Source organism: Cyanistes caeruleus, chromosome 34, assembly GCF_971803275.1.
Source record: "Cyanistes caeruleus chromosome 34, bCyaCae1.hap1.1, whole genome shotgun sequence".
NCBI lineage: Eukaryota > Metazoa > Chordata > Aves > Passeriformes > Paridae > Cyanistes > Cyanistes caeruleus.
The window spans coordinates 626,983-640,440 of NC_141735.1; the positions used below are offsets into that span (position 1 = coordinate 626,983).

General features: G+C 56.9%; 1 protein-coding gene across 1 annotated transcript in view; it reads left to right on the plus strand.

Moving 5' to 3' along the window:
* FLNA (filamin A) overlaps window positions 1-13,458 on the plus strand; it is a 69,930-nt gene that overhangs the window by 14,344 nt on the left and 42,128 nt on the right. The window contains exons 8-14 of the mRNA XM_086870967.1: window positions 679-841; window positions 1,821-2,021; window positions 4,073-4,210; window positions 6,145-6,268; window positions 8,183-8,319; window positions 9,774-9,967; window positions 12,534-12,647. Coding sequence (XP_086727093.1) covers window positions 679-841; window positions 1,821-2,021; window positions 4,073-4,210; window positions 6,145-6,268; window positions 8,183-8,319; window positions 9,774-9,967; window positions 12,534-12,647 — 1,071 coding nt within the window. The remainder of the gene's footprint in view (window positions 1-678; window positions 842-1,820; window positions 2,022-4,072; window positions 4,211-6,144; window positions 6,269-8,182; window positions 8,320-9,773; window positions 9,968-12,533; window positions 12,648-13,458) is intronic.

A 13,458-nucleotide genomic window follows, 5' to 3' on the forward strand; every position in this document is an offset into this window, starting at 1 on the left:
TTGGGGGGGGGTCCTAATTAATTTTGGGGGGTTCCCGATTAATTTCAGGGTTCTCAATTCATTTCTGGAGCTTCCTGAGACATTTTTTGGGGTCCCTGGGTGAATTTTGGGGGGGTCCCAGGCACTTTTGGGGCATTTTTGGGGCATTTTTGGGGCTTTTCCCAAATTCTCTTTCTCCCCCCATCCCCCCCCTTCCTGGGGTTTTCCCGGGGGTCTCTCCTTGTGTTCCCCCCATTTTTGGGGTTCCCCGGTTGATTTTTGGGGGTCCCCAAGACATTTTGGGATGTTCTGAAGACATTCTGGGGGTTTCTGAATCATTTTTGGGATGTTTTGAGGACATTTTAGGACTTTTTGAGGACATTTTTAGGACAATTTTGCCCTCTCCTCCTCTCCCATTTCCCTCACTCCCCTGGGATTTTCCCGGGGGTCTCTCCCTGTTTCCCCCCCCCATTTTTGGGGTTCCCCGGTTGATTTTTGGGGGTCCCCAAGACATTTTGGGATGTTCTGAAGACATTCTGGGGGTTTCTGAATCATTTTTGGGATGTTTTGAAGCATTTTTAGGACAATTTTTGCCCTCCCTCTCCCTCACTCCCCGTGATTTTCCCGGGGGGTCTCTCCCTGTTTCCCCCCCCCCCCATTTTTGGGGTTCCCCGGTTGATTTTTGGGGTCCCCCCGCAGGTGACGGTGCTGTTTGCTGGCCAGCACATCGCCAAGAGCCCGTTCGAGGTGCAGGTGGGGCGAGCGGCCGGGGACGCCGGGCGAGTGACGGCCTCGGGGCCGGGGCTGGAGCCGCTGGGCAACGCCGTCGGCAGGAGCACGCACTTCGACATCTGCACCGCGGGTGGGGGTCCTGGGGGGGTTTGGGGGGTCCTGGGGGGTCCTGGAGGGGATTTGGGGGGGTTTGGGGGGTCCTGGGGGGGATTTGGGGCTGGAGCCGCTGGGCAACGCCGTCGGCAGGAGCACGCACTTCGACATCTGCACCGCGGGTGGGGGTCCTGGGGGGTCCTGGGGGGTCCTGGGGGGGTTTGGGGGGTCCTGGGAGGGATTTGGGGGGTTTGGGGGGTCCTGGGGGGGTCCTGGAAGGGTTTGGGGGGTCCTGGAAGGGATTTGGGGGGGATTTGGGGGGTCCTGGGGGGGATTTGGGGCTGGAGCCGCTGGGCAACGCCGTCGGCAGGAGCACGCACTTCGACATCTGCACCGCGGGTGGGGGTCCTGGGGGTCCTGGGGGATTTGGGGGGTCCTGGGGGGGATTTGGGGGGGTTTGGGGGGTCCTGGGGGGCTTTGGGGGGGATTTGGGGGGTCCTGGGGGGGTTTGGGGGGGTCCTGGGGGGGTCCTGGAGGGGTCCTGGGGGGGTGTGGGGGGCCCTGGGGGGTGTGGGGGGTCTCTGGGGGGGTTTGGGGATTTCTCTCAGAGTTTTGGGGGATTTTTGGGGTCTCCCTGGGGGTTTTTGGGATTTCCACGGGGATTTTTCCATTATTATCTGAATTTGAGGAGGGGTCTCCACTCAGGTGTGGGTCCGGGTGAGGTGGGGGTCTCTGGGGGGGATTTTGGGGATTTTTATCAGAATTTTGGGGGATTTTGGGGGGAATTTTTGGGATTTCCGTGGGGATTTTTCCATTATTACCCGAATTTGAGGAGGGGTCTCCACGCCCCCTCCCCTCAGGTGTGGGTCCGGGTGAGGTGGGGGTCTCTGAGGGGGTTTCTGGGGGGGATTTTGGGGATTTTTATCAGAATTTTGGAGGATTTTGGGGGGAATTTTTGGGATTTCCGTGGGGATTTTTCCATTATTACCCGAATTTGAGGAGGGGTCTCCCCTCAGGTGCGGGTCCGGGTGAGGTGGGGGTCTCCATCGTTGACCCCAGCGGGCGCCGCGGGACCCCCGAGGCCGTTGTGGAGGATCGAGGTTCCGGAACTTTCCGCTGCTCCTACAAACCCCAGAGCGAGGGGCAGCACCTGGTGAACGTCACTTTCGGGGGGGTCCCCATCCCCCGCAGCCCCTTCAGCGTCACCGTGGGCCAGGGTGAGACCCCTCCCCAAAATCAGACACGGGAGGGGGGGCCCAACCCCCCCCCCAGACCCCCTCCCCTAAAAAAATTCGATTTTTTTGTGTTTTTTGCTGTCCCCAAATTGGGGGTTTCTGCTCTGGAATCTTCCCTGGGTTGGGGTCTCTGCTCTTGCTGGGGGTTGGGGGTCTCTGGCTGTGCGACCACCCCCCAAATTTGGGGTTTTTGTGCTTCAAACCCCCCCAAATTTGGGGTTTTTGTGCTTAAATCTCTCCAATTCGGGGTCTCTGTCCTCAAACCCCCCAAATTCGGGGGTCTCTGTGCTCTGATCCCCAAATTCGGGGGTCTCTGTGCTCCCAGCCCCCAAATTCGGGGGTCTCTGTGCTCCCACCCCCCAAATTCGGGGGTCTCTGTCCTTGCTGAGCTCGGGGGTCTCTGGGGGGGTTTCGGGGCTGTCGCTGCTTTTTGGGGAGGGGTCTCCACCCCCCCGTGACTCTTTGCTCTCTCTCTCTGTGCCTGTGTCCGTCTGTCCCTCTGTCCCCTCTCTCTGTCCGTCTGTCCCGGCAGCGCCGCCCGGGGGGACCCCACTGACGGTGAGGGGGGGGCTGAGGGGAGGGGAGGGGTCCCCAAAACCTTTCTGAGCCCCTCCCCAAATTCCCCTCAAAATCCACCTCGAAATTCCCCTCAAAATTATCCCAAAATTATCCCAAAATGCAACAAAATCCCCCCAAAATTATCCCAAAATTATCCCAAAATTATCCCAAAATTATCCCAAAATTATCCCAAAATTATCCCAAAATGCAACAAAATCCCCCCAAATCCCCCCAAAATTATCCCAAAATTATCCCAAATTCCCCCCAAATCCCCCCCAAATCCTCCCCAAAATTATCCCAAAATTATCCCAAAATTATCCTAAAATCCCCCCAAAATTATCCCAAAATGCAACAAAATCCCCCCAAAATCCCCCCCAAAATTATCCCAAAATTATCCCAAATCCCCCCAAAATTATCCCAAAATCCCCCCAAATCCTCCCCAAAATTATTCAAAAATCCCCTCAAAATCCCCCCAAAATTATCCCAAATTTCCCTCAAAATCCACCTCGAAATCCCCCCAAATCCTCCCCAAAATCCTCCCAAATTCCCCTCAAAATTATCCCAAAATCCCCAAAATCCCCCTGGTTTTGGGGGGGATTTTTTAGGGATTTTCCCGCGGTTTTTGGGGGCATTTTCCCGGGGGTTTTGGGCATTTCCCGGGTTTTTTTGGGGGGATCCCCGTGCCAGGGGTGGGGTTTGGGGTCCCAGGGGATATTTTGGGTTATTATGGGATATTTTGGGTTATTTTGGGATATTTTGGGTTATTTTGGGATATTTTGGGGGCCCGGGGGGGTCTCACGGTGCCCCCTCCCCCCCCAGGACCCCTCCCCTTCCCTTTCCGATATTCCCGGGGATTTTGGGGGGATTTTCCTGGGGTTTTTTGGGGATCCCCGTGCTGGGGGTGGGGTCTGGGGTCCCGGGGGGGAATTTTGGGGTCCCAGGGTTATTTTGGGGTACCCAGGGGGGGTCTCACAGTGCCCCCCACCCCCCAGCCTGCACGCCGGGCGCTGTCCGGGCCGAGGGCTGGGGGCAGTTTTGGGGTCCCGGGGGTGGGGTTTGTTGTACCAGGGGGCTGTTTTGGGGTCCCGGGGCAGTTTTGGGGTCCCAGGGGATATTTTGGGTTATTTTGGGGTGGGATTTGGGGGTCTCACGGTGCCCCCCACCCCCCAGCCTGCACGCCGGGCGCTGTCCGGGCCGAGGGCCGGGGGCAGTTTTGGGGTCCCGGGGCAGTTTTGGGGTCCCAGGGGATATTTTGGGGATGTTTTGGGGTCCCAGGGTTTATTTTGGGGTGGGATTTGGGGGTCTCACGGTGCCCCCCACCCCCCAGCCTGCACGCCGGGCGCTGTCCGGGCCGAGGGCCGGGGGCAGTTTTGGGGTCCCGGGGGTGGGGTTTGTTGTACCTGGGGGCTGTTTTGGGGTCCCAGGGTTATTTTGGGGTGGGATTTGGGGGTCTCACGGTGCCCCCCACCCCCCAGCCTGCACGCCGGGCGCTGTCCGGGCCGAGGGCCGGGGGCTGCAGCCCAAGGGGCTCCGGGTGAACGAAGCCGCCGAGTTCCGGGTGCTGACCCGGGCCGGGGGCAGCGGAGAGCTGAAGGTCAACGTCAGGGGGCCCAGTGAGTGTGGGGAGGGGGCTCGGGGACTGGGGAGGGGGCTCGGGGTGTGGGGAGGGGGCCCAGTGAGTGTGGGGAGGGGGCTCGGGGACTGTGGGGAGGGGGCTCGGGGACTGGGGAGGGGGCTCGGGGTGTGGGGAGGGGGCTCGGGGTGTGGGGAGGGGGCTCAGTGAGTGTGGGGAGGGGGCTCGGGGTCTGGGGAGGGGGCTCGGGGTGTGGGGAGGGGGCCCAGTGAGTGTGGGGAGGGGGCTCGGGGACTGGGGAGGGGGCTCAGGGTGTGGGGAGGGGGCTCAGGGTGTGGGGAGGGGGCCCAGTGAGTGTGGGGAGGGGGCTCAGGGACTGGGGAGGGGGCTCAGGGTGTGGGGAGGGGGCTCGGGGATTGGGGAGGGGGCTCGGGGTGTGGGGAGGGGGCTCGGGGACTGGGGAGGGGGCTCGGGGTGTGGGGAGGGGGCTCAGGGTGTGGGGAGGGGGCCCAGTGAGTGTGGGGAGGGGGCTCGGGGACTGGGGAGGGGGCTCAGGGTGTGGGGAGGGGGCTCGGGGATTGGGGAGGGGGCTCGGGGACTGGGGAGGGGGCTCAGGGTGTGGGGAGGGGGCCCAGTGAGTGTGGGGAGGGGGCTCGGGGACTGGGGAGGGGGCTCGGGGTGTGGGGAGGGGGCCCAGTGAGTGTGGGGAGGGGGCTCGGGGACTGTGGGGAGGGGGCTCGGGGACCGGGGAGGGGGCTCAGGGTGTGGGGAGGGGGCCCAGTGAGTGTGGGGAGGGGGCTCAGGGACTGGGGAGGGGGCTCGGGGTGTGGGGAGGGGGCCCAGTGAGTGTGGGGAGGGGGCTCGGGGACTGGGGAGGGGGCTCAGGGTGTGGGGAGGGGGCTCGGGGATTGGGGAGGGGGCTCGGGGACTGTGGGGAGGGGGCTCGGGGACCGGGGAGGGGGCTCAGGGTGTGGGGAGGGGGCCCAGTGAGTGTGGGGAGGGGGCTCGGGGTCTGGGGAGGGGGCTCGGGGACTGGGGAGGGGGATTGGGGATTGGGGAGGGGGTCCCAGAATTGGGGAGGGGGCTCGGGGGACTGGGGAGGGGGTCCCAGAATTGGGGAGGGGGCTCGGGGATTGGGGAGGGGGCTCTGGAAACAGAAGGATTTGGGGGATTTGGTCCCATTTTTTTGGGATTTTTTCTGGGGTTTTTTTGGGATTCCATTTTTTTGGGAATTCCAGGATTTTTTGGGGTGAATTCCCGGATTTTTGGGACTCTGATCCCGGTTTTTCCCATCCCCCAGAGGCCATGAAACAGAAGGATTTGGGGGATTTAATCCCATTTTTGGGGGTTTTTTGGGGGTTTTTTCTGGTTTTTTTTTGGAATTCCATTTTTTTGGGAATTCCCGGATTTTTTGGGGTGAATTCCCGGGTTTTTGGGACTCTGACCCCGGTTTTTCCCGCTCTCCAGAGGGCGCTGAGGCTGTGAAACAGAAGGATTTGGGGGATTTAATCCCATTTTTTGGGATTTTTTTGGGTTTTTTTGGGGATTCCCGTTTTTTGGGAATTCCCGGATTTTTTGGGGTGAATTCCCGGGTTTTTGGGACTCTGATCCCGGTTTTTCCCATCCCCCAGAGGCCATGAAACAGAAGGATTTGGGGGATTTAATCCCATTTTTGGGGGATTTTTTTGGGATTTTTTGGGGGGTTTTTTGGGGATTCCATTTTTTTGGGAATTCCCAAATTTTTGGGGTGAATTCCCGGATTTTTGGGACTCTGACCCCGGTTTTTCCCGCTGTGCAGAGGGCGCTGAGGCTGTGAAACAGAAGGATTTGGGGGATTTAATCCCATTTTTGGGGGATTTTTTTGGGAATTTTGGGGGTTTTTTTTGGGATTCCCGTTTTTTGGGAATTCCAGGATTTTTTGGGGTGAATTCCCGGGTTTTTGGGACTCTGATCCTGTTTTTTCCCGCTCTCCAGAGGGCGCTGAGGCCGTGAAACAGAAGGATTTGGGGGATGGAACCTTTGGGTTCGAGTATTTCCCCACCGTGCCCGGGAATTACTCGGTGGCCGTGACCTGGGGGGGGCAGCACGTGCCCCGCAGGTACGGGGGGGGCTGGGGGGGAACTGGGGGGGACTGGGGGGCACTGGGGGGGCTGGGAATGGGGACTGGGGGGGGGAACTGGGGGGACTGGGGGGGACTGGGGGGACTGGGGGGGACTGGGGGGACTGGGGGGGACTGGGGGGGGTTTGGGGGGGACTGGGAAGGGACTGGGGGGAACTGGGGGGGCTGGGGGGGATTTGGGGGGGGCTGGGAGGGACTGGGGGGGACTGGGAGGGACTGGGGGGGCTGGGGGGGGCTGGGAATGGGGACTGGGGGGGGGAACTGGGGGGGACTGGGGGGGACTGGGGGGGGTTTGGGGGGGACTGGGAAGGGACTGGGGGGAACTGGGGGGGCTGGGGGGGATTTGGGGGGGACTGGGAGGGACTGGGGGGGCTGGGGGGGGCTGGGAATGGGGACTGGGGGGGGGAACTGGGGGGAACTGGGGGGGACTGGGGGGGGTTTGGGGGGGATTGGGGGGGGATTTGGGGGGGGACTGGGGGGAACTGGGAGGGACTGGGGGGATTGGGGGGGGCTGGGGGGGCTGGGGGGGGCTGGGGGGGATTGGGGGGCACTGGGGGGGACTGGGGGGAACTGGGGGGGCTGGGGGGGGCTGGGGGGCACTGGGGGGGGATTTGGGGGGAACTGGGGGGGCTGGGGGGGGCTGGGGGGGCTGGGGGGGGATTTGGGGGGGATTGGGCTGGGTTTGGGGGGGGCTGGGGGGGAACTGGGGGGACTGGGAATGGGGATTTGGGGGGGGCTGGGGGGGACTGGGGGGGTCTGGGGGGAACTGGGAGGGACTGGGGGGGAACTGGGGGGGACTGGGGGGCACTGGGGGGGACTGGGGGGGACTGGGAATGGGGACTGGGGGGGATTGGGGGGCTGGGGGGGACTGGGGGGGGCTGGGAATGGGGACTGGGGGGATTGGGGGGGGCTGGGGGGGATTGGGGGGGACTGGGATGGGTTTGGGGGGGGACTGGGAGGGACTGGGGGGGCTGGGGGGACTGGGGGGGGCTGGGGGGGGCTGGGAATGGGGACTGGGGGGAAACTGGGGGGGACTGGGGGGAAACTGGGGGGAACTGGGGGGAAACTGGGGGGAACTGGGGGGGACTGGGGGGAAACTGGGGGGAACTGGGGGGGACTGGGAGCAAAAAACCGGGAGAAAAACGGAGAAAAAATGGGGAAATGATGAAAAAAAATGGGAAAAAAATTGAATTTTTTGTGAGAAATTGATGGGAATTGATGGGAAAACTGGGATTTGGGGATGGACTGGGATGGACTGGGATGGACTGGGATGAACTGGGAATGGGAACTGGGAGGGACTGGGAGGGAACTGGGACAGACTGGGAGGGACTGGGGGACCATTGGTGCCCATTTGGGGTTTTTGGGGCCATTTTTGGGGTCATTTTTGGTGTTTTTGGTGCCATTTTGGGGATTTTCAGTGCAGTTTTTGGTGTTTTCTGTGTCGTTTTTTGGGGGTTTTGGTGTTTTGGGTGCCATATTTTGGGGTTTTTTGGGTTTTCTGTGCCGTTTTTGGGGGTTTTTGGTGTTTTGGGTCCCGTTTTTTTTGGTTTTTGGGTTTACTGGGCCGTTTTTTGGGGTTTTTGGTGGTTTTGGTGCAGTTTTTGGTGTTTTGGGTGCCGTTTTTTTGGGGTTTTTTGGGGTTTCTGTGCCGTTTTTGGGGGGGTTTTGGGTTTTCTGGGCTGTTTTTGGGGGGGTTTTGGGTTTTCTGTGCCGTTTTTGGGGGTTTTTGGGTTTTCTGGGCCGTTTTTTGGGGTTTTTGGGTTTTGGGTGCCGTTTTTGGGGGGGGTTTTGGGTTTTCTGTGCCGTTTTTTGGGTTTTTTTGGGTTTTCTGGGCCGTTTTTTGGGGTTTCTGTGGTGTCTGGGTGTCCCTGAGCCCCCCCCGTGCCCCCCCAGCCCGTTCGAGGTCTCGGTGGCCCCCGAGGGCGGCTCCCCCCGGGTTCGGGCCTGGGGGCCCGGCCTGGAGGGGGGGGTGGCCGGGAAAGGAGCCGATTTCATGGTGGAGGCGATCGGGGACGACGTGGGGACCCTCGGTGAGAGGGGAGGGGGAGCTGGGGGGGAAAATTGGGATTTTGGGGGGGTTTGGGAGGAGAAATTGAGATTTTGGGGGGGGAAAAGTTGAGATTTTGGGGGGGAAATTGGGATTTTGGGGGGGTTTGGGGAGGAGAAATTGAGATTTTGGGGGGGAAAATTGAGATTTTTGGGGGGTTTGGGGAGGATTTGGGAGGAGAAATTGAGATTTTGGGGGGAAAAATTGAGATTTTGGGGGGGAAAATTGAGATTTTGGGGGGGAAAAATTGAGATTTTTGGGGGGGTTTGGGGAGGAAAATTGAGATTTTTGCGGTGGAAATTGAGATTCTGGGGGGATTTGGGGGGAAAAATTGAGATTTTGGGGGGGTTTGGGGAGAAAATTGAGATTTGGGGGGGAAAATTGAGATTTTTGGGGGGTTTGGAGGGGATTTGGGGGGGATTTAGGAGGGAAAATTGAGATTTGGGGATTCTCCCCACCCCAATCCCATTTTTTCCCAGGATTTTCAGGATTTTCACCTCCCAATCCCATTTCCCCAGGATTTTCGATGGATTTTCAGTTTTCCCCTGTACAATTTCAGGATTTTCACCTCTCCATCCCATTTTTCCCCAGGATTTTCAGTGGATTTTCAGTTTTCCCTTGTTAAATTCCAGTATTTTCACCTCCCTAATCCCATTTCCCCCAGGATTTTCACCTCTCCATCCCATTTCCCCAGGATTTTCACCTCTCCATCCCATTTTCCCCAGGATTTTCCGTGGATTTTCAGTTTTCCCCTGTACAATTTCAGGATTTTCACCTCTCCATCCCATTTCCCCAGGATTTTCAGTGAATTCTGTATTTCCCATCCCTAATTTCAGGATTTTCACCTCCCCATCCCATTTCCCCCAGGATTTTCACCTCTCCATCCCATTTCCTCCAGGATTTTCGATGGATTTGGGATTTCCCCTGTTAAATTTCAGGATTTTCACCTCTCCATCCCATTTCCCCAGGATTTTTGATGGATTTGGGATTTCCCCTGTACAATTTCAATATTTTCACCTCCCCATCCCATTTCCCCAGGATTTTCACCTCCCAATCCCATTTCCCCAGGATTTTCAGTGAATTCTGTATTTCCCATCCCTAATTTCAGGATTTTCACCTCCCCATCCCATTTCCCCCAGGATTTTCACCTCTCCATCCCATTTCCCCAGGATTTTCACCTCTCCATCCCATTTCCCCCAGGATTTTCACCTCTCCATCCCATTTCCTCCAGGATTTTCGATGGATTTGGGATTTCCCCTGTTAAATTTCAGGATTTTCACCTCCCCATCCCATTTCCCCAGGATTTTCACCTCCCCATCCCATTTTTCCCCAGGATTTTCGGTGGATTTGGGATTTCCCCTGTACAATTTCAGGATTTTCACCTCCCCATCCCATTTTCCCCAGGATTTTCACCTCCCCAATCCCATTTTTCCCCAGGATTTTCGGTGGAGGGTCCGTCGCAGGCGCGTTTGGAGTGCGAGGACGGCGGGGACGGCTCGGGCCGGGTCCGGTACTGGCCGCAGGAGCCGGGGCTGTACGCGGTGCACGTGCTGTGCGACGGCGCCGACATCCGCGGCAGCCCCTTCATGGCACAGATCCGGCCCCAGGGTGGAGACAGCTTCCCTGAAAAGGTGGGGATTGGCACAAAATCCTGAAATCCCCAAAATCCCAAATTCTGCCCCAAAATCCTGCCCCAAAATCCCCAAATCCTGCCCCAAATCCTGCCCAAAATAACCCCCGGGGCAGCCCCTTCATGGCACAGATCCGGCCCCAGAGCGGAGACAGCTTCCCTGAAAAGGTGGGGATTGCCCCAAAATCCCCAAATCCTGCCCCAAAATCCCTGAAATCCCCAAAATCCTGCCCAAAATAACCCCCGGGGCAGCCCCTTCATGGCACAGATCCGGCCCCAGAGCGGAGACAGCTTCCCTGAAAAGGTGGGGATTGCCCCAAAATCCCCAAATCCTGCCCCAAAATCCCTGAAATCCCAAAATCCTGCCCCAAAATCCCAAAATCCTGCCCCAAAATCCCTGAAATCCTGCCCAAAATAACCCCCCGCGGCAGCCCCTTCATGGCATAGATCCGGCCCCAGGGCAACGACAGCTTCCCTGAAAAGGTGGGGATTGCCCCAAAATCCCCAAATCCTGCCCCAAAATCCTGTCCTGAATCCCCAAATCCTGCCCCAAATCCTGCCCCAAAATAACCCCCGGGGCAGCCCCTTCATGGCACAGATCCGGCCCCAGGGCAACGACAGCTTCCCTGAAAAGGTGGGGATTGGCACAAAATCCCAAAATCCCTGAAATCCCAAAATCCTGCCCCAAAATCCCCAAATCCTGCCCAAAATAACCCCCGCGGCAGCCCCTTCATGGCACAGATCCGGCCCCAGAGCGGAGACAGCTTCCCTGAAAAGGTGGGGATTGCCCCAAAATCCTGAAATCCTGCCCCAAAATCCCCAAATCCTGCCCCAAAATCCCTGAAATCCCAAAATCCTGTCCTGAATCCCCAAATCCTGCCCCAAAATCCCCCCCGGGGCAGCCCCTTCATGGCACAGATCCGGCCCCAGGGCGGAGACAGCTTCCCTGAAAAGGTGGGGATTGGTACAAATCCTGAAATCCCCAAAATCCTGCCCCAAAATCCCCAAATCCTGCCCCAAAATCCTGCCCCAAAATCCCTGAAATCCTGCCCCAAAATCCTGTCCTGAATCCCCAAATCCTGCCCCAAATCCTGCCCAAAATAACCCCCGGGGCAGCCCCTTCATGGCACAGATCCGGCCCCAGAGCGGAGACAGCTTCCCTGAAAAGGTGGGGATTGCCACAAAATCCCTGAAATCCCAAAATCCTGCCCCAAAATCCCTGAAATCCCAAAATCCTGCCCCAAAATCCCTGAAATCCCAAAATCCTGCCTCAAAATCCCCAAATCCTGCCCCAAAATCCCAAAATCCTGCCCAAAATAACCCCCGGGGCAGCCCCTTCATGGCACAGATCCGGCCCCAGAGCGGAGACAGCTTCCCTGAAAAGGTGGGGATTGCCCCAAAATCCCTGAAATCCCAAAATCCTGCCCCAAAATCCCCAAATCCTGCCCAAAATCCCTGAAATCCCCAAAATCCTGCCCCAAAATAACCCCCGGGGCAGCCCCTTCATGGCACAGATCCGGCCCCAGGGTGGAGACAGCTTCCCTGAAAAGGTGGGGATTGGTACAAAATCCTGAAATTCTGCCCCAAAATCCCTGAAATCCCCAAAATCCCCAAAATCCTGCCCAAAATAACCCCCGCGGCAGCCCCTTCATGGCACAGATCCGGCCCCAGGGCGGAGACAGCTTCCCTGAAAAGGTGGGGATTGCCCCAAAATCCCCAAATCCTGCCCCAAAATCCTGTCCTGAATCCCCAAATCCTGCCCCAAATCCTGCCCAAAATCCCCCCCGGGGCAGCCCCTTCATGGCACAGATCCGGCCCCAGAGCGGAGACAGCTTCCCTGAAAAGGTGGGGATTGGCCCAAAATCCTGAAATCCCCAAAATCCCAAATTCTGCCCCAAAATCCTGCCCCAAAATCCCAAAATCCTGCCCCAAATAACCCCCGGGGCAGCCCCTTCATGGCACAGATCCGGCCCCAGGGCAACGACAGCTTCCCTGAAAAGGTGGGGATTGCCCCAAAATCCCTGAAATCCCAAAATCCTGCCCCAAAATCCCCAAATCCTGCCCCAAAATCCCCAAATCCTGCTCCAAATTCCCCCAAAATCCTGCCCCAAAATCCCCAAATCCTGCCCCAAATTCTGCCCCAAAATTCCTGAAATCCCCAAAATCCTGCCCCAAAATCCTTGAAATCCTGTCCCAAATCCTGCCCCAAATTCCTGCTCCAAATCCTGCCCCAAATCCTTCCCCAAAATCCCAAATCCTGCCCCAAATCCTGCCCCAAATTCCTGTCCCAAATTCCTGCCCCAAATTCCCAAATTCCTGCCCCAAAATCCCCTCTCAGATCCCCCAAAATTCCCACCCAAAATCCTGCCCCAAATTCCCAAAATCCTGCCTCAAATTCCTGAAATCCTGCTCTGAATCCTGCCCCAAATCCCCCCAAAATCCCTCTCAAACCCCAAAATTCCCCAATTCCTCCCCCCAAGCCCCATTTTGGTTTTTCCCTCTGGCAATTCCGGGAATTCCCAGCCCCAAATTCCGGGATTTTCTGGAACTTTCCGGGATTTTCCCAGGTGAAGGCGCAGGGCCCGGGGCTGGAGCCCTCGGGGGTGGTGCTGAACAAAACCACGGAATTCACCGTGGACGCCAAACACGGCGGCAAAGGCAACCTCAAAGTGCAGATGCAGGTGGGAATTGGGGAATTTGGGGGGAATTTGGGAAATTTTGGGGAATTTTGAGGAATTTTTTGGGATTTTTTGGGGATTTTTTTTGGATTTTTTTGGGATTTTTTTGGGATTTTTTTGGGATTTTTTTTTAATTTGGGGGGAATTTTGGGGATTTTTTTGGGAATTTTTGTTAATTTTTGGGGAATTTTTGGGAATTTTGGGGGAATTTGGGTGGAATTTTGGGGGAATTTTTGGGAATTATTTTTGGGGATTTTTGGGAACTTTTTGGGAATTTTTTGGGAATTTTTTTGGATTTTTTTTTAATTTGGGGGGAAATTTTGGGATTTTTTTGTGAATTCTTGTTAATTTTTGGGGAATTTTTTGGGAATTTTTGGGGAATTTTTGGGGAATATTTGGGAATTTTGGGGGAATTTGGGTGGAATTTTGGGGGAATTTTTGGGAATTTATGGGGAATTTTTGGGATTTTTTGGGGGAATTTTTTGGATTTTTTTGGGGAATTTTGGGGAAATTTTGGGGAATTTTTGGGGAATTTTTGGGATTTTTTGGGGGATTTTTGGGGAATATTTGGGAATTATTTTTGGGGGGATTTTGGGGAATTTTGGGGAATTTTAGGGGGAATTTTTTGGGAATTAATTTTGGGGAATTTTTTGGGATTTTTTTGGATTTTTTGGGGGAACTTTTGGGAATTTTTGGAGAATTTTTGGGAATTATTTTTGGGGATTTTTTTGGGATTTTGGGGGATTTTATGGGAATTTTTTTTGAATTTTGGGGAATATTTGGGAATTTTTGGGGATTTTTTGGGGATGTTTTG